Source organism: Xyrauchen texanus, chromosome 18 (genome assembly GCF_025860055.1).
Source record: "Xyrauchen texanus isolate HMW12.3.18 chromosome 18, RBS_HiC_50CHRs, whole genome shotgun sequence".
In the NCBI taxonomy this organism is placed as follows: domain Eukaryota; kingdom Metazoa; phylum Chordata; class Actinopteri; order Cypriniformes; family Catostomidae; genus Xyrauchen; species Xyrauchen texanus.
Window position 1 is genome coordinate 25,921,939 of NC_068293.1, and position 24,508 is coordinate 25,946,446.

The 24,508-nt window shown below is 40.0% G+C and overlaps 1 protein-coding gene across 2 annotated transcripts; it reads right to left on the minus strand.

The window, feature by feature from the left end:
• Positions 1 to 521: 521 nt before the first annotated feature.
• Positions 522 to 24,451, minus strand: tbccd1 (TBCC domain containing 1). Of its 2 annotated transcripts, none has more exons than XM_052148859.1 (7): positions 24,092 to 24,451; positions 23,286 to 23,617; positions 22,961 to 23,122; positions 10,059 to 10,425; positions 8,528 to 8,714; positions 4,471 to 4,974; positions 522 to 1,574 (listed from the first exon to the last, which is right to left on the minus strand). In XM_052148859.1, exons 2-7 carry the CDS (start codon positions 23,613 to 23,615, stop codon positions 1,352 to 1,354), a joined length of 1,773 nt encoding a protein of 590 aa, XP_052004819.1. In that variant the 5' UTR covers positions 23,616 to 23,617; positions 24,092 to 24,451; the 3' UTR covers positions 522 to 1,351. The 2 variants fall into 2 exon arrangements, with proteins under 2 accessions (XP_052004819.1, XP_052004818.1); XM_052148858.1 differs by having other exon boundaries at positions 523 to 1,574; positions 24,295 to 24,451.
• Between the last annotated feature and the right edge of the window lie 57 nt (positions 24,452 to 24,508).

The following is a 24,508-nucleotide window of genomic DNA, read 5'->3' on the forward strand; positions in this document are numbered from 1 at the left end:
ACCTTTTTCTTCCACACTTTTCCCTTCCACTTAACTTTCTATTAATGTGCTTTGATACAGCACTTTGAGAATATCCAACTTCTTTTGCAATTACCTTTGAGGCTTTCCCTCCTTGTGGAGGGTGTCAATGATGGTTTTCTGCACAACTGTCAGGTCAGCAGTCTTCCCCATGATTGTGAATTCAACTGAACCAGACTGAGAGACCATTTAAAGGCTCAGGAACCCTTTGCAGGTGTTTAGCTGATTAGAGTGTGACACTTTGAGCCTACAATACTGAACCTTTTCACAATATTCTAATTTTCTGAGATTCTGAATCTGGGGTTTTCATAAGCTGTAAGCCATAATCATCAAAATTATATCAAATAAAGGCTTGAAATATCTTACTTTGCTTGTAATGAGTCTATATAATATATTAGTTTCACCTTTTAAGTTGAATTACTGAAATTAATGAACTTTTGCACGATATTCTAATTTTTTGAGTTTCACCTGTAATATGCAGTAACCTAATTTTCAATTTAAAAAAATAAAATAAATGTTGTTAGATGTTTACACATGATGTACATGTACTTTTCATGAGGTCCAAAATGCCAAAAATCATTTCCGCCCGTTTAGCTAAAAAAAATTATTTATTGTTATATTTAAGTCAAGCCATCTATAACAATGATTCTACAGAAAAAAACTAATTTCTATAAAATTTGTCAGTTCAAACTTTTAAAATATTCACCTTAGACATGTTTATTTTCAAGAGACATTTTAAGTGACAGCATTGTTGGCATCTATGTTGTGAGGAAACAGCAATAGTGCAATTACAGTGTAAGGCACTGTGAACAAAACAGACAGTAAAAAAAACAATAGCTGCGAACACTTCTGCCAGCATATGTTTAAATCATGTACCAAATACAACTGCGCACAACGCATCTGTCAAGAATTACAGTTCATGAACATATCTCATCCCTGTTCCCTCTAAATTGAAATGAGGGGAATAATGGATCCCTTACCTAGTTTAAATAAATAATAATGCTTATGGTGATATTTTCTTGCATGTCAACCTCTGAAATTATTGGTGTCTTATAATGGAAATTAACAATGCATTTTGGGGCAAAAATATACAAAACAGTAACTCTACAAACTACAAGTCCAGCATGGATTTCTCTAAAGTACAATTAGAAGGCAAACGTCCCTTTCAAAACCCGATCATACAGCATTTTGTCTATACAGTAACAGACTGAGCGCTTTGCAACAAAGATTCTGACAGTCTTTTGTACCCTGACAACACTAATGTGTGTGAATTCGTTTTGATGAAAAATAGGGCAACAGAATCTAAACACTTTTGATTGCTGTAGCAGTTCTATTAGCAAACAGATGGTGCCTGTCCCATTGGCTGTTTGTTTGGTTGATCTTTCAGTGGGTGCAGTCCAGAGTTGGAGGTGTGGCTGGACGGCCAAAGGTCCACAGAGGTGGGAGGGGTGAGGTTAGGAGGGAGGAGGCTGTCTAGCTCTTGTCTTTGTCCTGTCTCCAGCAACCACTCATGAAACTTCTGCTCCACTAATTCCTGAAACTGCCGTCTCTGAACTCTAAAGACAAAACCCAGACACAACACATCACTACAGTAGGTCTTAAATGGCACAGGCTTATCCCACGTGTTAAGATTAGTCTTAAAGACTAAAATGGGGTTACATTGCAATTTCACATCTATCGGATCGATATCAGATGATCAGAGTGTAAAAATATCTGTGATTGGTTATCAGCCTCAAGTGCACCGCTACTTATAATCCTAAACTTATTTTGGACTAGGCTTCATCTTTGTCAGAAAAATACGTTCCAACATTCATTAAACACATTTCAATCAATCATAAATGATTATTTCCCATGATATTATAATTTCAATAATTAGAATTCACATAAATACTTATTTTGCCTGGGGTATCTGCATGCCATATTTTTTATGTAGACTACACATCCTAAAACAAGCTAAGAATCATTTCTGAATTACTTTTATACATCAATAAATCAAGATTGTGCCTAAATGGTCAACTTCACATGGGCCCTCCAAGAAGAAAATTGTTATTTAAATTTTGACAAAACAATACATGCCAGCAACAGACAAGTCTGTGATTAGTTAGTGCTCCCCTGCTGCAAAATATACATTATAAATACATAGTTTTCTTTGCACAACCTGAGAAGACGTCAATGTAATGCAGTAATTTAAACTTTTCAAGATTATTTAAAGGCAGCTGTATTTGTAATTTTTATTGTTTATTCAATTAATTGTGCATCCCTATTGAAAAGTACATTCATAACTAAAACTAGCAGTTCATAAATGGCACAATAACCTACACAGCATCCGGAAAGTATTCGCAGTGCTTCACTTTTTCCACATTTTGTTATGTTACAGCATTATTCCAAAATGGATAAAATTCATATTTTCCTCAAAATTCTACAAACAATAAATAACCCATAATGACAACGTGAAAGAAGTTTGTTTGAAATCTTTGCAAATTTATAAAAATAAATAAACACAAGTATTCACAGCCTTTGCTCAATACTTTTTGAAGCACCTTTGGCACCAGTTACAGCTTCAAGTCTTTTTGTGTATGATGCTAGAAGCAGGTTGGATGGGGAGCGTACATTGATACAACTGTACATTGCTGCATTCATATTTCCCTCGATCCTGACTAGTCTCCCAGTTCCTGACGCTGAAAAACATCCCCCCAGACATGATGCTTGCCATTCAGGCCAAATAGTTCAATCTTTGTTTCATCAGACCAGATATTTTTTTTTCTCATGGTCTGGGAGTCCCTCAGGTGCCTTTTGGCAAACTCCAGGCGGGCCGTCATATGACTTTTACTGAGGAGTGTCTTCAGTCTGGCCACTCTATCATACAGGCCTGATTGGTGGAGTGCTGCAGAGATGGTTGTTCTTCTGGAAGGTTCTCCTCTCTCCACAGAGAAACACTGGAGCTCTGTCAGAGTGACCATCAGGTTCTTGGTCACCTCCCTGACTAAGGTCCTTCTCCCCCTATCGCTCAGTTTGGCCGGGCAGCCAGCTCTAGGAAGAGTCCTGGTGGTTCCAAACTTCTTCCACTTACGGATGGAGGCGACTGTACTCATTGGGACCTCCAATGCTGCAGAAATGTTTCTGTACCCTTCCCCAGATCTGTGCCTCGCAACAATCCTGTCTCAGAGGTCTACAGACAATTCCTTGGACTTCATGGCTTGGTTTGTGCTCTGACATGCACTGTTGTTAATTGTGGGACCTTATATAGACAGGTGTGTGCCTTTCCAAATCATGTCCAATCAACAATTTACCACAGGTGGACTCCAATCAAGTTGTAGAAACATCAAGGATGATCAGTGGAAACACCGAGCTCAATGGCAAAGGCTGTGAATACTTATGTACATGTGATTTTATCATTTTTTTATTTTTAATAAATTTGCAAAGATTTCAAACAAACTTCTTTCACATTGTCGTTATGAGGTATTGTTAGTAGAATTTTGAGGAAAATAATTTAGTCCATTTTGGAATAAGGCTGTAACATAACAAAATGTGGAAGCGCTGTGAATACTTTCAGGATGCACTGTACAGAGAACATACTTATTTAATTGAAAAGCAGCCTTTTGCAGTTAAATAATCACTTTGTCATGTAGCGACCAGCTTTTCCAAAGTGGGAATCTGCTGTCAAACGTCAGAGCTCTTTGGTCAAAACAACACAAAAACTTCAAAATAAAAGCTCCGTCAAAATTAAAGGTATATTTACAGGAAAAAAGTATGACAGAAATATATCACTACTGCAAATTTATGTAATATTCACTGTAATACTACTACTACTAATAATAATAATAATAAATCAGTAGTAACTGATTTATATTTAAGCAGTATCAAACATCTGAGATGCGCTGTTATGCCGCACATTATTTGACAAAAAAATAACTCCAATGTTGTATTTTGTTTTGTGCTGTGAGGTTCTGTAAACAAGCACTTCATTAGATAAAAATCATACAATATTATGTTGAAAATTGTTATATTTTAATTTGATTGAAGTTTGAAAGAATTAATTTATTTAAACACCATTTTGATGATACATTTGAAATTAACAGTTGATATGGAAAAAGAAAAAAAAAGTATCGGTACTCATTCTCAAAAAAAAATATATATATATCGGGACATCCCTAATAATTTTACTCTAAAAGACATAATCAACTAAATAAATAACACACTGCATACTTGCATTAGCATTTTCATTTTAAAAAGCACAGACTATATGAAAATGATAGGGTCCTTGTAGTACCAATCGAAACTACAGTGACCAAAGCAACAAAGCTAAAATGCTCCAAATAAAGTGCACAATGTGTCCTGAAATTTCATTTCGGTGAAACACTAAACCTTCTATCCAAGAGTATACACTGCTGTGATCTGAAAATGAATAAAGACATTACTGCAACCTTGTGAGAAACAGAAATGTGGGCTCACTTGTTCAAGTGCGTATCCTTCACGGTTTTCTGCCATTCCTGTACCGCCATCTCTCGGCTCTCCATGGCCTTCTGATAATCAGCCGGCAGGCCCCAAGGAATCTCACAGTTATCCCCCTCCATTTGGAAAGGTATCACCAGTGGATAAAACTCAGAGGGGGGCTGGATGCGGTAGCAGCCAGTGTCTGGAGTGGAACCCTCTGTCCCAAACAACAGCGGTTGGTCCCATAAATTGGGAACAACTGCTAGACCTACTCTAGCCATGTGGTCCTCTAGCATGGGGTAATGTGTGTGGAAGGGCCCCAGTGTGACAGACACATTGCCAGGAAGGAGAAGGGGTCGAGTAGGGGTGAGGGCGTGGATTGTGCAGTTAAAGGAGGTGGCTACGATTAGATGTCTGGTGACGCACACCACACGAACATTCTCACAGCTCTGAATGTGGATACTGGTTCCCACCGGGCCGAGCACCACTGTACTGTTCCTGCACTTATCCAAGATCACAGACCTGCAAGATAAGGATATAATTTTGCATGGACGTTGACAGTACTGAACAAACACAAAAATAATTAACTTTTAAGGAGCTGGTCTTAAGGTCATTTTTAGTAGACGTATGAAGTCAGGCTCAGTTCCCCTCAAGTTTACACAAATGTCCAAGCAGAGCAAGCACAAATGTTGTTCATCACATTGCACCAAATTTTGGCAACTAGAAAGTGGTCAAATAACCGGTCTTTCATAATTTTGAATAATAAATAATTTTGTTTTACAATTTTAAATCTAACAAACTTTCTGAAAAATGTTTTGCTTGAAAAGTGTATTTGTGCTATATTTCTTTCAAATAAGGTCAAAAATGGCAAAAAAGAAACAGCTTTCTTGGAAAGATTTCATGGAAAGGTATACACTATAGTCTTCAAAGACAAAGGACAACTGGCTCTAACAAGGACATAAAGAGATGTGGTAGGCCAGATGTGCAACTAACAAGAGGATAAGTACATCAGAGTCTCTAGTTTGAGAAATAGACACCTCTTACTCAGCTGACAGATTCATTGAATTCTACCTGCTCAACATCAGTTTCATGTACAAAAGTAAAGAGAAGACTCAGGGGAAGAATTGCAAAGAAAAAGCCACTTTTGAAACAGAAAAACAAAAAGAAAAGGTTAGAGTGGGCAAAGAAACAGACATTGGACAACAGATATTTGGAAAAGAGTTTTTGGATCTTAACCCCATTGAGCTTTTGTGGGATCAGCAAGACTGTAAGGTGCGTGAGAAGTGCCCGACAAGACAGCTACATCAATGTCAAGTGCTGCAGGAAGCGTGGGGTGAAATTCCACCAGAGTATCTGGACAAACTGACAGCTAGAATGCAAAGGATCTTCCAAGCTGTTATTGCTGCACATGGATGATTTTTTTTTTTAATGAGAACTCATTGAAGTAGTTTTTTTGGGGGAATTGTAATAGTAATTTTTCACGTTATTAATGTCCTGACTATACATTAAGATCAATTGAATGCCAAGGTTCATGGCATTCAGACCGGCCAGGGACCGGAATTAGCCGATTTTCCGCATGCTCGGCCTGACCGGTGACCGGCCGGTCAGCCTCACGTCTTTCCGATTCCAAGCCAGTCCGTTTTGTTGCCAGCGGCGCAGGCAATAACGTCACAGCCACACGTAAACATGTCATTGGCGTGGACAATCATCACTGTGAAGAATACATAAAGTTCGAAATGTGTAATAATTGTAAGGCCAAAGTAAACCGTGGGGGGAACCACCAAAATAACTTTCGGAACAATAAAACTAATTAGACATTTAAAACACCATCACCCAGCTGAAAATGCCCATTTTAAAAAAGAAGCTAAAAAGGGAAAGCGGCTAAAGCTAGCCAGAGTTCAGAGCCAGCCACAAGTCAGCAGCCTCTCCTATCATTCCTTGGAATGAGCAGCGAAAAGACCAAAGCAATTACGAGGAAAATTATGGAATTTATGGCCCTGGATGACCAGATGTTCTCCATAGTTGAGGACAGAGGGATCAGAAATCTGAAAATTTCCTCGATTTTCCAATGTCGCGTTGCCCGATTTGTTTAATCTCGTGTCATGTCACACACGCAGCCTGTTATCTGTCAACATTTGGGTACACAAATCCGGGAGAGGGGAAGTGGGGTGCTGGATGGCAGAGGCAGGCTAAATACTATACAAATTGTGCCGTTGTGATTTAATGTGCAGAGTAACGTAATTTTTCCCACTTTGTCCGATATTAAAATCAGTGCGACACACATTGCAAAAGGCGTGGGCATTGTCGATATGGCTTCGGGATATGAAATTAAATTCTTCCATCCAGCTGTTGTTAAATGTACATGTATATTTAGTTTTTTTCACCGGAGCACCAGCTCAGTCTTCTCCTGCCCTCTGCGCAGATATCAACAGCGCAAATGGGTTGTAGGTTGCCAGGTTGAGGTCACAAATTATTTGTAATTTGTATGATGTGTTGATTGTGTGAGTAGGATGCGTTTCATTCAAGATCTGGCAACTGGACCACCTTGGAATAATATATTGATGTGATTATTCATATAACGTGGTTTGGGCCATAGACTGTAAAAAAAGATGGACGACGCCCTTCGCTCTTTTCCATTGGTGAGAACTGAAGCCGCCAGTGTCCCGATATGGCGCTGACATCTTGGGACTTGAGTCTGCGCAGTTGCGATTTCGGGACCAGACCTGCGCAGTAGTAAGCAGGAAGTAAAGCCGCAAAATCAAGGCCCCGCCCTCACTCTCGCTGAATCAATCGCAAGCACACGCCCCTGCACTTTTGACGGTGTGAAATAATTAATTATAGAAATTTAGATATTACATTTAAAGCTCCAATCTCCTCAGTTCTCCGAAGATCCCGAAAAAAAGTCAGTTGGTGCTTCAGTGACTACCTCACTCAGAGAACCTGTCAATCACAGCTGTCAATCATGATGTCACAGCACTGTTTTTATAGCATCAAATAACTAACTAAAAACAAACTTATTTTAAAAACAAACACTTGAAATTACATCAACGTGATAGAAACTACAGTAAATGACAGAAACTATCTTTGGAAAAAAAGATATGTGAAGTGTAATTTAATTGTTTAGTTGGTCTCACATCCCGTTGAATAACATGGGGAGGCGGGGTTTATGACCTATACTAGGACCAGTCACCGGGGTGTGATCGAGAGGTTTTGGCTTCACATTTGAGGGCTTGTGCGGCACACTTGGTTTGGGCCATACAAATTACGGGAGTTTTTTGGGAGAAATAACAAAACGGGAGACTCCCGGGAAAACCGGGAGTGTTGACGGGTATGGTTACAAGCCCTTCCCGAAGCAGCAATCAGTTTTACAACTGATATTTGGACATCTAACCTAAGTTGTTATATAAAGCAACTCATTTGCAGTTAATTGTTATTTCTACCTCTTTCACTTTATTTTGAGAGTTGTTTAAGTGAGAGAAGATCCTGTAACTTGGTGCAGTTTGGGGGAAATTGTAATGTTTAATAATTTATTTTACTATGAAAATAAAACGTTGCATTGAAGAAAGGTAGATTTTATTTGTATATGCGGTCAATAATAGTTCTTAGAAAGAAAATCGGAAAAAATTGATATCGGCAGGTCACACTTGCAAGCAAAAAAAAATAAATAAATAAAAAAATCGGAATAGGCCAAGAAAATTGCAATCGGTGGATCTCTAAACAAAAGTATACATTTCTTTCCATAAGAGCAACATCTGTACATTATTCCAAACTTCTAGCCACCAGTGTGTCTCAAAACATAAAAAAATGACGAGTCGGGTGGTGTGTGCTACGCAAACAGCGTAATTATACTGGGTTTCCTTAAGTCCAATTAGTCACCAAGATAATTTAACGGCTATTCAATTTTGTAAATGTGTAGTTACTAACCAGAAGAAAATAGGGTTAAGTGCCTTTCTCAAGGGCACAACGTTGATAGCTTTAAAGAGGCTTAATTCAGAACCTTCTTGTTACCAGTCCAACCCTTTTTACTTTATTATATGTTCATAATCCCAATGAATACACTGAAGTGATTCCTCACCGCAAAGGGGAGAGAAGGTAGATGAAAGCCTCACTGCATCGTTGCAGTTTGACGTTGGCATCATTCAGCTTTTCAGAGTCCTTGGCCAACGTCTGTTTGCAAACCTGCAACATAAGCACCAGTCGACTTCCTGGAGGAGCCATGTGGGTGTTTCTGATTATTTTGGCTCTCTTCAAGGTGCCCTCTACTACAAAAGAAAACTTGAAGGATTAGACTAGTACACTACACACTATTGAAAGGGTTAACATTAAATTTAAATGATTTAAAAATAATTTTTCCCATTTAAAATGCCACCAAAAAAATAAGTCATAATTTAGGTTTTCACAAACATTTCTCACCCTCCCTCAGACTCTGCTGTGCTTTTTAAACTTGTATGCAAACACCCTCTTAGCATTTGAAATCATTAACATGTAAATGTGGCCAGTTATTTGTTCTGATAGTTACAGTGTGTTTACATTGTACATTGAGCTCTTTTATTTGAAATAAAAAAGGTATTGGTAACATGACCCCTTTAGGTTAATTTAAAGGGGTCATGACATGAGAAACCAAATTTGCCTTGATCTTTTGGTATATAAGAGGTCTTTGTATCATTAAAACGTCCTGCAAGTTTAATATTTTAAGACGTCCTCCCCATTCTAAACGAATCATTTATTTAATCAAGCTCGTTCTGGATTCATGGTTAGAAGTGACGTGTCGGTTAGAAGTGACGTAACAGCGTTTGCATATGACCGCCTCCAGCACACGATAACTACGATTTAAGCGCAAGACAACTACGCTCATTTTGTATCGCCGTGCGCCTCACAAGTGTTCAGTCGATGGACAGTGAGCTCTGACAGAGACTACTTGTGCACAGGAAAATTACGATGCCACACAGATGTGCTGTTCCTGGCTGTGGTCAAACAAAACCTCTGAATAAGCTGCCGAAAGATCCAGACGTCAGGGAAAAATGGATGCAGTTTATTTTTTGCGGACGTTCCAGTCACGGCAGTGTTAACTTAAGCGTTTGTTCTGTACATTTTAAGGATGACTGTTTTGAGAACAAATCTCAATATGATGCTGGCTTTGCCAGAAAACTGTTGCTCAAAGATAAGTCCGTGCCGACTATTCTGGGAACAACGACGACGCTAAACTGTAAGTAATCTATTTTAAACTTTAAACTACTTTTTAAAGCGCAATTTCATTCATTATGAATAATCACAGTGTTTTTACTTAGTTTACTTGCATATTGTTCTGGCTGGGGGCGTCAATAATTGATACATAGGCACTGACGTTAGCCAATCATAACAGTGGGCGTTAACACTGAAGTCTTAAATGGAAAACGCCCCCAAAACAGACTGTTTGAATCAGAGGATGAGAAACAGGGTGGGAAAAGGTCATAAATCACTAGATTTTAAAAGTTTTTCTTAAAAAAAAATATATTAATACTATAATTGCACCTAAGGGAACATAATAATACAATAAAAAAAACCATGTCATGACCCCTTTAAACCAAATACAAATATGAGGAATTTGTTTATTTCTTCTAATGTACCTTGAAGGGCCCAAGCCAGTTTCTTTCCTGACTGTGGACAGGTGGAGAGGCCAAACGGGTTGAGGCAGAGGGCCTGCCGCAGAAACACCTGAAACTGCTGCAGAGAGTAGGTGTGGCTGAGTTTGGAGAATCCAGCCTGTGTCTGTAGCGGTGCACGGCTGAGAAGTTTGTGGATGGGGTGTACGGTGCGGCCATGGCTCACGGATCCTTCCAGCAGCAGGCTGAGACACTTCATGGCCTCTGGAGTAAGCTGGCTGTCACGCAGTATCTGTCCTGAACTGCTCAGCTGCCCTGGCTCCACTAGTAACTCCAGAATCTCGGCCAGGTGCGTCTGAATGAAAGTGAGATGAGCCTGGTCGTCCCAGTTCTGGTAGCACACAATTAATAAATACATACACCTTACTATGCATTTCAGGTGAAATTATTAGTTAAGTTAATTTCACAAAGAAGCTATATACAAAAAAATAAAAAATAATAATAATTAAAAAAAAATTACTACAGAATATAGATACAAAGCGATTATACATACACACATACACACACACACACACACACACACACACACACACACACACGCAGGTCATATAATTAGAATATCATCGAAAAGTTGATTTCAGTAATTCCATTCAAAAAGTGAAACTTGGATAATGTATACATTCCACACAGACTGATATATTTCAAGTGTTCATTCCTTTTAATTGATGATTATAACTCACAACTAACGAAAAACCCCAAAATCAGTATCTCAGAAAATTAGAATATTGTAAAAAGGTTCAATATTGAAGACACCGGATGCCACACTCTAATCAGCTAATTAACTCAAAACACCTGCAAAGGCCTTTAAATGGTCTCTCAGTCTAGTTCTGTAGGCTACACAATCATGGGGAAGACTGCTGACTTGACAGCTGTCCAAAAGACGACCATTGACACCTTGCACAAGGAGGGCAAGACACAAAAGGTCATTGCTAAAGAGGCTGGCTGTTCACAGAGATCTGTGTCCAAGCACATTAATAGAGAGGCGAAGGGAAGGAAAAGATGTGGTAGAAAAAAAGTGTACAAGCAATAGGGATAACCACACCCTGGAGAGGATTGTGAAACAAAACCCATTCAAAAATGTGGGGGAGATTCACAAAGAGTGGACTGCAGCTGGAGTCAGTGCTTCAAGAACCACCACGCACAGACGTATGCAAGACATGGGTTTCAGCTGTCGCATTCCTTGTGTCAAGCCACTCTTGAACAAGACACAGTGTCAGGACACAAAAAGGACTGGACTGCTGCCGAGTGTTCCAAAGTTATGTTCTCTGATGAAAGTCAATTTTGCATTTCCTTTGGAAATCAAGGTCCTAGTGTCAGAAGGAAGAGAGGAGAGGCACAAAATCCACATTGCTTGAAGTCCAGTGTAAAGTTTCCACAGTCAGTGATGGTTTGGGGTGCCATGTCATCTGCTGGTGTTGGTCCACTGTGTTTTCTGAGGTCCAAGGTCAACGCAGCCGTCTACCAGAAAGTTTTAGACCACTTCATGCTTCCTACTGCTGATCAACTTTATGGAGATGCAGATTTCATTTTCCAACAGGACTTGGCACCTGCACACAGTGCCAAAGCTACCAGTACCTGGTTTAAGGACCATCCTTCCGACGGATGAACATCCGTAAAGCCGCGGGTCCAGACGGCATTCCGGGCCGCGTCATCAGAGCGTGCGCGAATCAACTGGCTGGTGTTTTTACGGACATTTTCAATCTGTCCCTCTCCCTGTCTGTAGTCCCCACATGCTTCAAAACATCAACCATTGTGCCTGTACCGAAGCAAGCCACAATCACTTGCTTAAATGACTGGCGTCCTGTTGCTCTGACCCCCATCATCAGCAAATGCTTTGAGAGGTTAATCAGAGATTACATCTGCTCTGTTCTGCCCACCTCTTTGGACCCATTGCAGTTTGCCTACCGCAACAACCGCTCCACTGATGATGCCATTGCATCTACACTACACACTGCTCTCTCCCATCTGGAAAAAAGGAACACATATGTGAGAATGCTGTTTGTAGACTACAGCTCAGCATTCAACACCATAGTGCCCTCCAAGCCTGATATGAAACTCCGGGCTCTGGGCTTAAACAGCTCACTGTGCAGCTGGATCCTGGATTTCCTGTCAGGCAGACGTCAGGTGGTTAGAAGGGGCAGCAACATCTCATCACTGACCCTCAACACTGGAGCCCCGCAGGGCTGTGTTCTCAGCCCCCTACTGTATTCACTGTACACACATGACTGTGTGGCAACACATAGCTCCAATGCCATCATTAAGTTTGCTGACGATACGATGGTGGTAGGTCTGATCACTGACAATGATGAAATAGCCTACAGAGAGGAGGTGCACACTCTGACACGCTGGTGTCAGGAGCACAACCTCTCCCTCAACATCAGTAAAACCAAGGAGCTTGTGGTGGATTTCAGGAGGAAAGACGGAGAACACAGCCCCATCACCATCAATGGAGCACCGGTAGAGAGAGTCAGCAGTTTCAAGTTCCTCGGTGTCCACACTGAGGCCGTTGTGAAGAAGGCTCACCAGCGCCTCTTCTTCCTGAGACAGCTGAGGATGTTTGGAATGAACCAACACATCCTCACACGGTTCTACACCAGCACTGTAGAGAGCATCCTAACTGGCTGCATCACTGCCTGGTACGGCAATAGCACCGCCCACAACCGCAAAGCCCTGCAAAGGGTGGTGCGAACTGCCAGAAACATCATCGGTGGTGAGCTTCCCTCCCTCCAGGACATATACACTAGGCGGTGTGTGAAAAAAAGCTCGGAGGATCATCAGAGACCCCAGCCACCCGATTCATGGGCTGTTCTCACTGCTACCATCAGGCAGGCGGTATCGCAGCATCAGGACCCGCACCAGCCGACTACATGACAGCTTCTTTCCCCAAGCAGTCAGACTGTTGAACACTTGATCTATCAGGATCAATAATTAGCACTGCACTTTATTAATCTATAATCTCACACTGGACTGTCAACATATTCTCCTCAATATACTACTTCATATATATATATATATATCATATACTCCTTATTGTATTGTATATTGTTTACTGTACATTGTATATAATTATTGTGTTGTGTAAGTATGTGTACATTTGATTTGTAAATTGTTTTGTGCAAGTACGTTGTTTACTGTAATTGGTATGTCTCGTCACTGTCATGATTGCTATGTTGCTCGGACCTGCACACAAGAATTTCATCTACTGTTGCACTTGTGTACATGGTAGTGTGACAAAGTGATTTGATTTGTATCCGTTCTTAATTGGCCAGCAAACTCGCCTGAAGGCCACTATCAGAGCAACCTGGTCTCTCATAACACCAGAGCAGTGCCACAGACTGATCGACTCAATGCCACGCCATATTGCTGCAGTAATTCAGGCAAAAGGAGCCCCAACTAAGTATTGAGTGCTGTACATGCTCATACTTTTCATGTTCATACTTTTCAGTTGGCCAACATTTCTAAAAATCCTTTTTTTGTATTGGTCTTAAGTAATATTCTAATTTTCAGAGATACTGAATTTGGGATTTTCATTAGTTTTCAGAATTAAATGAAATAAACATTTGAAATATATCAGTCTGTGTGTAATGAATGAATATAATAACCAAGTTTCACTTTTTGAATGGAATTACTGAAATAAATCAACTTTTTGATGATAATCTAATTATATGACCAGCACCTGTGTGTGTGTGTGTGTGTGTGTATGTATGTATATATATATATATATATATATATATATATATATATATATATACACACACACTGGAAAGTATTCAGATCCCCTTACATTTTTCACTCTTTGTTATATTGCAGCCATTTGCTAAAATCATTTAAGTTCATTTTTTTTCCTCATTATTGTACACACAGCACCCCATATTGACAGAAAAACACAGAATTGTTGACATTTTTGCACATTTATTAAAAAAGAAAAACTGAAATATCACATGGTCCTAAGTATTCAGACCCTTTCTTCAGTATTTAGTAGAAGCACCCTTTTGATCTAATACAGCCATGAGTCTTTTTGGGAAAGATGCAACAAGTTTTTCACATCTGGATTTGGGTATCCTCTGCCATTCCTCCTTGCAGATCCTCTCCAGTTCTGTCAGGTTGGATGGTAAACGTTGGTGGACAGCCATTTTCAGGTCTCTCCAGAGATGCTCAATTGGGTTTAAGTCAGGGCTCTGGCTGGGCCATTCAAGAACAGTCACGGAGTTGTTGTGAAACCACTCCTTCGTTATTTTAGCGGTGTGCTTAGGGTCATTGTCTTGTTGGAAGGTGAACCTTCGGCCCAGAGCACTCTGGAGAAGGTTTTTGTCCAGGATATCCCTGTACTTGGCCGCATTCATCTTTCCCTCGATTGCAACCAGTCGTCCTGTCCCTGCAGCTGAAAAACACCCCCACAGCATGATGCTGCCACCACCATGCTTCACTGTTGAGACTGTATTGGACAGGTGATGAGCAGTGCCTGGTTTTCTCCACACATACCGCTTAGAATTAAGGCCAAAAAGTTCTATCTTGGTCTCATCAGACCAGAGAATCTTATTTATCTTGGAGTCCTTCAGGTGTTTTTTTAGCAAACTCCATGCAGGCTTTCATGTGTCTTGCACTGAGGAGAGGCTTCCGTCGGGCCACTCTGCCATAAAGCCCCAACTGGTGGATGGCTGCAGTGATTGTTGACTTACTACAACTTTCTCCCATCTCCCGACTGCATCTCTGGAGCTCAGCCACAGTGATCTTTGGGTTCTTCTTTACCTCTCTCACCAAGGCTCTTCTCCCCCGATAGCTCAGTTTGGCCGGACGGCCAGCTCTAGGAAGGGTTCTGGTCGTCCCAAACGTCTTCCATTTGAGGATTATGGAGGCCACTGTGCTCTTATGAACCTTAAGGGCAGCAGAATTTTTTTTGTAACCTTGGCCAGATCTGTGCCTTGCCACAATTCTGTCTCTGAGCTCTTCAGGCAGTTCCTTTGACCTCATGATTCTCATTTGCTCTGACATGCACTGTGAGCTGTAAGGTCTTATATAGACAGGTGTGTGGCTTTCCTAATCAAGTCCAATCAGTATAATCAAACACAGCTGGACTCAATTGAAGGTGTAGAACCATCTCAAGGATGATCAGGAGAAATGGAAAGCACCCGAGTTAAAGGGGTCATGACATGAGAAACCAAATTTGCCTTGATCTTTTGGTATATAAGAGGTCTTTGTATCATTAAAACGTCCTGCAAGTTTAATATTTTAAGACGCCCTCCCCATTCTAAACGAATAATTTATTTAATCAAGCTCAAAATACAGCTCGCTCTGGATTCATGGTTAGAAGTGACGGTCGGTTAGAAGTGACGTAACAGCGTTTGCATATGACCGCCTCCAGCACAAGATAACTACGCTTTAAGCGCAAAACAACTACGCCATTTCAGTATCGCCGTACGCCTCACAAGTGTTCAGTCGATGGACAGCGAGCTCTGACAGAGACTACTTGTGCACAGGAAAATTACGATGCCACACAGATGTGCTGTTCCTGGCTGTGGTCAAACAAAATCTCTGAATTAGCTGCCGAAAGATCCAGACGCCAGGGAAAAATGGATGCAGTTTATTTTTTGCGGACGCCCCAGTCACAGCAAGGTTAACTTAAGCGCTTGTTCTGTACATTTTAAGGATGACTGTTTTGAGAACAAATCTCAATATGATGCTGGCTTTGCCAGAAAACTGTTGCTCAAAGATAAGTCCGTGTCGACTATTCTGGGAACAACGACGACGCAAACTGTAAGTAATCTATTTTAAACTTTAAACTACTTTTTAAAGCGCAATTTCATTCATTATGAATAATCACAGTGTTTTTACTTAGTTTACTTGCATATTGTTCTGGCTGGGGGCTCAATAATTGATACATAGGCACTGACGTTAGCCAATCATAACAGTGGGCGTTAACACTGAAGTCTTAAATGGAAAACGCCTCCAAAACAGACTGTTTGAATCAGAGGATGAGAAACAGGGTGGGAAAAGGTCATAAATCACTAGATTTTAAAAGTTTTTCTTAAAAAAAAATATATTAATACTATAATTGCACCTAAGGGAACATAATAATACAATAAAAAAAACCATGTCATGACCCCTTTAAATATATGAGTGTCACAGCAAAGGGTCTGAATACTTAGGACAATGTGATATTTCAGTTTTTCTTTTTTAATAAATGTGCAAAAATGTCAACAATTCTGTGTTTTTCTGTCAATATGGGGTGCTGTGTGTACAATAATGAGGAAAAAAAATTAACTTAAATGATTTTAGTAAATGACTGCAATATAACAAAGAGTGAAAAATGTAAGGGGGTCTGAATACATTCCGTATCCACTGTATGTATATCTATCTATCTATCTATCTATCTATCTATCTATCTATCTATCTATCTCTATCTCTGGGCCCTGTACATAAGTTTAAGCTATAGAATACATTTCAGAGGGCATACACAAATCAATCTCATGTAGCCTGTCAATAGCTTTGTCCGGGTCATATTTCCTCCCAATATAAAAAAGAAAAAATAACATAATATTTTGCATAAAGAAAATTAAGCAACTTTAGGACCATTAAGCCAATTGTGCTTTGTGACATTATTTTTGTCACAAAGAACAATGGGCCTTTTGCCCCACCACCACAACACTATATTACTATATTTTCTTTGTTAAATTGTTATTCAGGGCTCAAGGATTTTATCTACTGGCCCAGTCAGGACAGTGCTTCAGATTTTTACTGGACCTGCTAACATTTTCACAGGCCCAAACACAAAAATTATAAATAGCTGTTTTTACTATCATGGCTTTAAACATGTGCCCGAAGACAATTCTTTTTTACATATACTATGTTTTTAAGGCAATGTCCCCCCCCAAACTGAATCCTGCCATTTACACGTGTTTATAAGCAAAGAGTTCTGTTGGGCAGATTATGGGTTTTCGGTTTGATGCCGAACACAACAGCGCTTTGCGCATTCATGCACCAACCACTTTGTTAACCTCACTTCACTTACAGGAAACATTTGAGCGAGCAAAGGCTAGGGTGAAAGAGCTGCAGAGGCAGGCCAGTCCAAACATAGTCATTGCCCTCGCAGGGAACAAGGCTGACCAAGCCTTGCTGCAAGCCTCTTCTAATCGACCAATTGGTGTCCGAGAATGCAGGACTTACAAAGCGCAGTTAAAGCAATGCAAATATGCGTGCACACAATGAAGTATTAGACCAGATGTACATCATAATGCAACTAAAGCCGAATTCACAAATTTAGAAATCCCAGCTGGATGCTTTTTTAAGGTCCGAAAAAGAGGACATGTCTGGGAAAAAAAAAAGAGGACGTATGGTCACTAGGGCTGGGATAAACGATTAATCTAGCGATGTATTTTTTCGATGCATCGATTAATCTAACGATTCATTTTTTCAGTCCGATTCGATTTCGATTTGATTAATCGACTTGTGACAACACCGGTAATACCGGTTTCATTGGGGGTGGGGGTGTATAAGATGTTAAAAAAAAAACATTTGCCGGGAGTTTGATTGACTGGCGATCTGATCAATCAATCATAATACGCCATTTTTGTCCGACAAAGTAGTCAGGAGAGAGAAGATTAACGTCGGTGGATTTGAATTATGGATTGTAGGCTACTGTACTGACATCTTTCCGCGGATAAAACGACAGTCCTTCTGATGTAGGCTACATTCATGTTTAGCCTATTTGATGCTATAAATTAACCAAGGAACAGATGATCGGTTCACGAGCAGCATTAACTGAGGCAATCTGTCACGACACATTAAAGAGCCACAAAATAGTAGGCCTATTTATGGTTTAATTTTCTTTGAATGACCAAATTTGAAAGTTGAGACTTTATTAAATGTTACCTGCTTGGTCCTGTCTGTCAGCGCGTTGTCAGTGTCCTCTATGTATTTTTCACGACATTCATTCATAGCTATAAGCGCATTATTAATAGCTATAGCTGAAAACTTTAGGTGTCGACAACGTATTATAGCCTACTCCAACATCGAGTGCAAAGTGGGGAGTTGAAAAAAAACTTACGGTGCTCTGTCATCTGCAGCTGCAACCGGGTGGCGCCTCTTCAGATGCTGGTGCATTGCCGTGGTGCTAGAATGGACGGCCATCTCCATTTTGCAAAGACGACACATCACGGAATTGTTTCCTTTTAAATTAAAGAATTCCCATACTTTAGAGGAACGAGTGCATGCCGCCTTGCACTTCTGATAGTCTGAGGAGCCACTCGTGTTACTAATACTCGCCGGCGCCGCCATCTTTGTTTTGGATCCGACGAATCGACGCGCATATTTTGCGTCGACGTCATCCCTAATGGTCACCCTAGCTTTTCACCAACATGTAAAAACAAAAAATGTGGGGAAACATTTCATGCACTGTGAACACGGAATGTGCAGGGATACTTAAAATGTTGCGTAAGATTTGCAATCCTGCTACGAAATTCATTAAGTGGGTTTTTTTCCATCTATTTTCTACACATTGGTAATAGCTGCTGCTAAGACACTAGGAAAACAGCGAGGACCGTACTAGGAGAGTTCACTCAGTGTCTGCACGATCGCTGCTTGCGGTGCTGACTTTGCTGTGTCGTAACCAGGTGGATGGATTGGTTCTGGCTTCTCCTTTTTGGTTTTATTGCAGGTTTAGTGGACTGGCATTTCACAGGGCAAAACTCACACTACCTGTCTGCTCTGCCGTGCATCGGCACAAACAGGATGTATTTCTACACTACTTCGGATCTGTTGCGTCTAAACTCTTTTTCTCGTCTGCCTGCGGAAACCTACAAAGTCTGCGCTAATCTGGGGATTGTACGTCGCAATCGCTATATTCATCGGGGGTCTTGTCGCACTTATGAGAAATCTCATACCTGCCTCACCTCGAACAGCTGTACTCCTTCAATTTGGTTAAATTCGGTTGCTGCGTCGAGCGATGGTATCAACTTTGATCATATTCGCATACTGGAATACTCTCCTGTGAAAATTGAGTCAACCACAATGAAACCTTCAACTACAGCCTCCTCTCCTGTTAAAATGGCATTAATTAATGCCAGGTCTCTTTCTAACAAATCCTTTGTTTTGAATGACTTTTTTATCTCTAAGGATTTGGACTTTTTATTCTTGACAGAGACTTGGCTTAACAATGGCGATGTCATCCCTTTAGGTGAACTGACTCCTGCTAACTGCTCCTATTATAATTCTCCAAGGTCTGTTGGCCGCGGTGGTGGTCTAGCTACTGTGTTCAGGAATCATCATCATTGCAGACTTTTGCCGGTAAATGGATTTTCAAGTTTCGAAGTGCAGCTGATGAAAATTAATCCAATATGTCCTGTTCTCTGTGCTTTAGTGTATAGACCTCCTAAATACAATAAGGATTTTATTTGTGAATTCTCAGATCTCGTATCATCTCTGGTAACCCGTTTTGACAAGCTGTTAATTCTGGGAGATTTTAATATTCACGTGTGCTGTGAAACGCAACCTCTAGTCAAGGATTTTTTATGTATGGTGAATTCTTTTAATCTCACACAGTTAGTTTCAGGACCTACTCATGTAAAGGGTCATACTCTTGATTTGGTATTAACATCAGGTCTTCATGTGACCAATCTTGAAGTAGTAGATTCTGGAATCTCTGACCATAGTTTTGTTTTATTTGAGTCTGTGCAGCCACATCCTGTACCTCTACACCCTGTGCGCCGGCACCACTCTCGTGCTATTCATTCTTCCACAGTTATGCAGTTTTCAGAGGTGTATGCTTCTGCTCATCTGTCTCATATCACTGATGTCATTACTTGTACTTCAGACACCTCACAGTTGGTTGAAGTTTTTGACACCACTTGCACTGCCATTTTATATCAGGTTGCTCCTTTAAAGTCACGGAGATCTAAAAATAAGTCAGGCATCCAGCCTTGGCTTAATGAGCATACTCGCTCTGTTAGGCAGGACTGTAGGAAGGCAGAGCGTAAGTGGAAGAAGGATAAACTTAAGGTTTCATTTGAAATGTTTTGTGATTCCTTAAAGCAGTATCAAGTCTCTGTCATGACTGCAAAATCGAACTACTTATCTGAAATAATTGCTAAAAATGCCCATAGGCCTAAGATAATTTTTAATACAATTGATTCTGTTTTAAAACCTGCCCCTGTGGGCTATCCTGATGCAACCCCTGAGACATGTGAAAAGTTTCTTGAATTTTTTATTGACAAAATTCAAGACATTAGAACACATGTCATGGGCCAAGCTGTGATACACTCTGATCCCACGCTGCCATCCAGTTATTTTAGTCACTTTGACCCTGTTTCATCTGCTCAACTGTCGGATATAATTTTGTTAATGAAACCTACAAATTCTCCCATGGATGTCATACCATCACGGCTTCTCAAAGATGTTTTTAGTACTGTTGCCTCCATTATGCTGGCCATAATCAACAGTTCTTTGAGAAATGGAGCAGTCCCTGCCAGCTTTAAACATGCTGTGGTTCAGCCTTTGCTGAACAAACCTAGCCTTGATCCTATAGTTTTTAAGAATTATAGGCCTATATCAAAATTGCCCTTTCTGTCCAAAGTCTTGGAAAAGGTGGTTTATTCGCAGCTCAATTCTTATCTAACCACCTTCAACATATTCAACAAATTTCAGTCAGGCTTTAGGGCACTGCATAGTACTGAGACTGCACTAGTAAAGGTGACAAATAACATATTAGTCTCCCTGGATTCTGGAAACGGGGCCATTTTAATCCTTCTAGACCTCAGTGCAGCATTTGACACGATTGATCACTCCATTCTCTTACATCGTCTTGAGAAGGTGGTTGGCATCAAGGGAGTTGCATTAAACTGGTTTTCATCATATCTTAAGGAAAGAACTTTTTCTATCAATATTGATAATCACTTCTCTTCCCCAACACTGCTCACATGTGGCGTTCCTCAAGGCTCCATATTGGGTCCTCTGCTTTTTTCTCTTTATATGCTTCCTTTAGGCTCCATCTTTCAGAAGTACAGTATAGCTTATCATTGTTATGCTGATGACACACAATTCTACCTTCCTGTCAGGTCTAACGATTGTTGTTCTATCAGTAATCTCATCTCCTGTCTTGAGGAAGTTACATTATGGATATCTGAAAACTTCCTCATGCTTAATGAGGATAAAACCGAGGTCATTGCTTCTGGCTCTTCGCTACATATCGCTGATATTGAAAATCAGTTGGGTACTTTGTCTTTAACCATGCACAAGAGAGTTAAGAACTTGGGTGTCATCTTTGATTCTGACTTATTTTTTGATAAGCAGATAAATGCTGTTGTTAAAGGAAGTTTTTTTCATCTAAGGTCCATTGCTAAATTAAAACAGTTTCTCTCAAAGAAGGACTTGGAAATAGTAATTCATGCTCTTATCACATCCCGGCTGGATTACTGCAACGCCTTATATGTGGGTCTGTCTCAATCTTCTTTTTCATGTCTGCAATTAGTCCAAAATGCAGCAGCTAGACTCCTAACTGGTACCAAGAAAAGAGACCATATTACACCAGTTCTCGCTTCCCTACATTGGCTTCCAGTTCGATACAGAGTACATTTCAAGGTTGTGATGTATGTTTATAAGGCATTGCATGGCTTAGCCCCTCAGTACATTGCTGATTTACTCCATCTACATTCTGCACCTATGTCTCTTAGATCATCAAATCAGTTACTCCTCTCTGTTCCTCGTTCCCGGTTGAAAACTAAAGGTGATCGGGCGTTTGTAGTTGCGGCCCCCAGATTGTGGAATGCACTCCCATTTACTGTTAGGTCTTCCACCACACTGCCGATATTTAAATCTAAATTGAAGACACATTTGTACTCTTTAGCCTATAATGTTGGTTGATAATTTTAATAGTTTTCTGTGTAGGTTTTATAATGTTTTATTAATTTGTTCTTTTTAACATTTTATAAGTTCTATTAAATTCTGTTATTAATGTTTGTAAAAAATTGTACAGCACTTTGGTTACAACATTTGTTGTTTTTAAGTGTGCTTTATAAATAAACTTGACTTGTGCGATGAGTGTTGATCTTTGCGAGCTAAATATACACGCGCTCGCTACTTGGTTAGAAGACTTCGTTCGCTCAGTGTAATTGTTGTGCTCTCTCACTTGTTGTTTGCTTGCACTAATGTTATAAATGCAGCACTGGGCCAATCGGGCAAGTGACAGTTCTAGCAACTGGCCCGAAGCTCTCTCACACTGCCATCCTTATTGTCAAACCCTGTTATTATCAAGTATATATACATTACGGTTGTAATTTTTGCATTGAATGCATTTAATTTCTTTCCTAGATTTCAGTGAAATGAAATCACAGTGTCTGGATATGATTATATTGATTACAGTATTACAATCAATTATTGTGCACAATTTTTAGGAAAATAATAAAAAAATAAGACATTCTTAAAGGCCCTAAAAATGTGCTTTATTTTCTTTAGCCCTATACCGTTTAGATTAGTTTTCTAAATGAAAACTGATTTACAATTCTTATTTCTTGACGTCTATAATGTCATGTACTGACTCAGATGGGACCAAGATCTCTGTGTTTATAACAGAGGTGGGAGCTATCTTTTAAACTTTATCTGTTTAAATTAAAAATTACTTATTTTATAAATAAATCTTAAATAATTAATTTATTGAATTTATTTTATTTTATTAATGATACATTACTTTATAAAACCCCTATTAGAAGAAAAACCCTGACTTGACAGATTCGGCTGGGATTAAAATCACAAAGTAAATCTGTGAAAATTGTATTTCCCTAATCTCCTAAAAAACACATTTAAATAATTATGTCTGAATACGGTTATAGTTCCTCTTTTTTTTTCTTTTGATTTGTAGGTATTTTTGAGAGATTCACCTTATTTTGGGAGCTTATTTTGGTTTCTCTCTCAGAGGAGGAAGAGGGAGATCGTGACCGGGGACTTGGCCACTCTTCTCCAATCAGTGAGGTGCGAAGAGAGATTCGGTTTAGTTGCTGCAGATACAGGAACAGCAGGAACTGCAGAGTGTCTACTGACAGCTAAAGGAAGACAAGCAGAAAACAGTCAGAATGAAGATCATCAGTACTTATCAAATATACAGCAAGATCTCCAGACTTTAGATTTTATTCTTCAGTTAACACTAAACAGTAACAATCCATCAAGTATGTACTGTCTACCAGCACTTTAACATTTTGTTCTTACCTTACCACGCTGCCTGTCAAGTTCCCGAAGTGTCTGGCATTGAGACAGAGCCTCTGCACATTCCAATCTCTCCTCTGCAGAATGAGGGATCAAAAGATCAAAGGTTTCAAAATACAGCCAGGCGAGCTCCTCTGCCAGCTGCAGCTTGCCACAGGCGATGTGTCGCCACATGTGCCAGCCAAGCCTGGGGAAGCAGCCGTCCCGGGTCCGGACATAACAGACCATCTTGCGCAGATAATGCATGCTGAATTTGCTTGGGGGTGCAGCTGGAAGCACCCCGATCAGAAAGGGCTCCAGACGTGGCCATATCCATGCTGTGTATTTGTCCATTTCTATGGAGAAAAAAAAAAAAAAAAAAAAGAGATATTTAGAAAATTATTAGCCTAATATCAGTGTGGGGCATTATAAATTGGCTGTGATATAAGTACAGTCAGTAAAAAGTTTAGCATATGCATGTGAAAATGGAGAAAAACGTTTAATGGAAACAACGGTTTAATTAGAGAGATTGTCAGAGATATTAGTAACAAGATGCAAAGACTCGTCAGATATGGCTAGTGATAGTAACAAACTAAATGGTTAGAAATGGTAACACGCTGAATCATATCTCTTGCCGGTGAAACCACGCAACTTTCCATGTAAACATGCAACAGCGATCTTAAAATTAACCTTCTATGTTTCAATGACGATCACAGCATCCCACAATCAGTATAATGATGCTAACCAACAAACTTTATCACAAGTTTGTCAACGTGTTTTTCAAAACAACACCAACAAAATGAGTATGGGTCAACCTCATTTCGCCTTACCAGAATACTGAAATTCCTGCGGCTGCAACAGGTGGTCACCTGTGGTTCATGTGTTAAAAATGTATACACTTTAATCAAATAAATATTTAAATTGCTAATGTTCTGAGACGCTGTCTAGATTGACGCGCGCGATCCGACAGCAAACGGTCACGCTTCGTGAACGCGCGCTTCTGTATCACTCAGAACTTCATCATTATTTTCACCTTTTCATAAAGTCATCTTATGTTGGAAGACCAGAGAATCACCAAAAACCTTCGAAAGATAAAGTCGTTAAAGCCTTCAGCACTTGTGACGTCTCTGCATTAATATGATCTCTAATAAAACACCAACGAGAAAACTGCACAACTGTTCGTGAGCGGTTGCCATGTTTTACGTCATAAAGTGACGTAACACAAAGCTTTCCGTTTTGAGCGCTGC

What these genes read in the sequence shown, in the direction of transcription:
- tbccd1 (XM_052148859.1), bottom strand. Translation starts at nt 23,615, where the DNA reads ATGGACAAATACACAGCATGGATATGGCCACGTCTGGAGCCCTTTCTG. An exon ending in TTGACAGGCAGCGTGGTAAG is followed by an intron (nt 23,123 to 23,285) that starts GTAAGAACAAAA and finishes GTCTTCCTTTAG; the next exon opens with CTGTCAGTAGACACTCTGCA. An exon ending in ACTGGCTTGGGCCCTTCAAG is followed by an intron (nt 8,715 to 10,058) that starts GTACATTAGAAG and finishes TTTCTTTTGTAG; the next exon opens with TAGAGGGCACCTTGAAGAGA.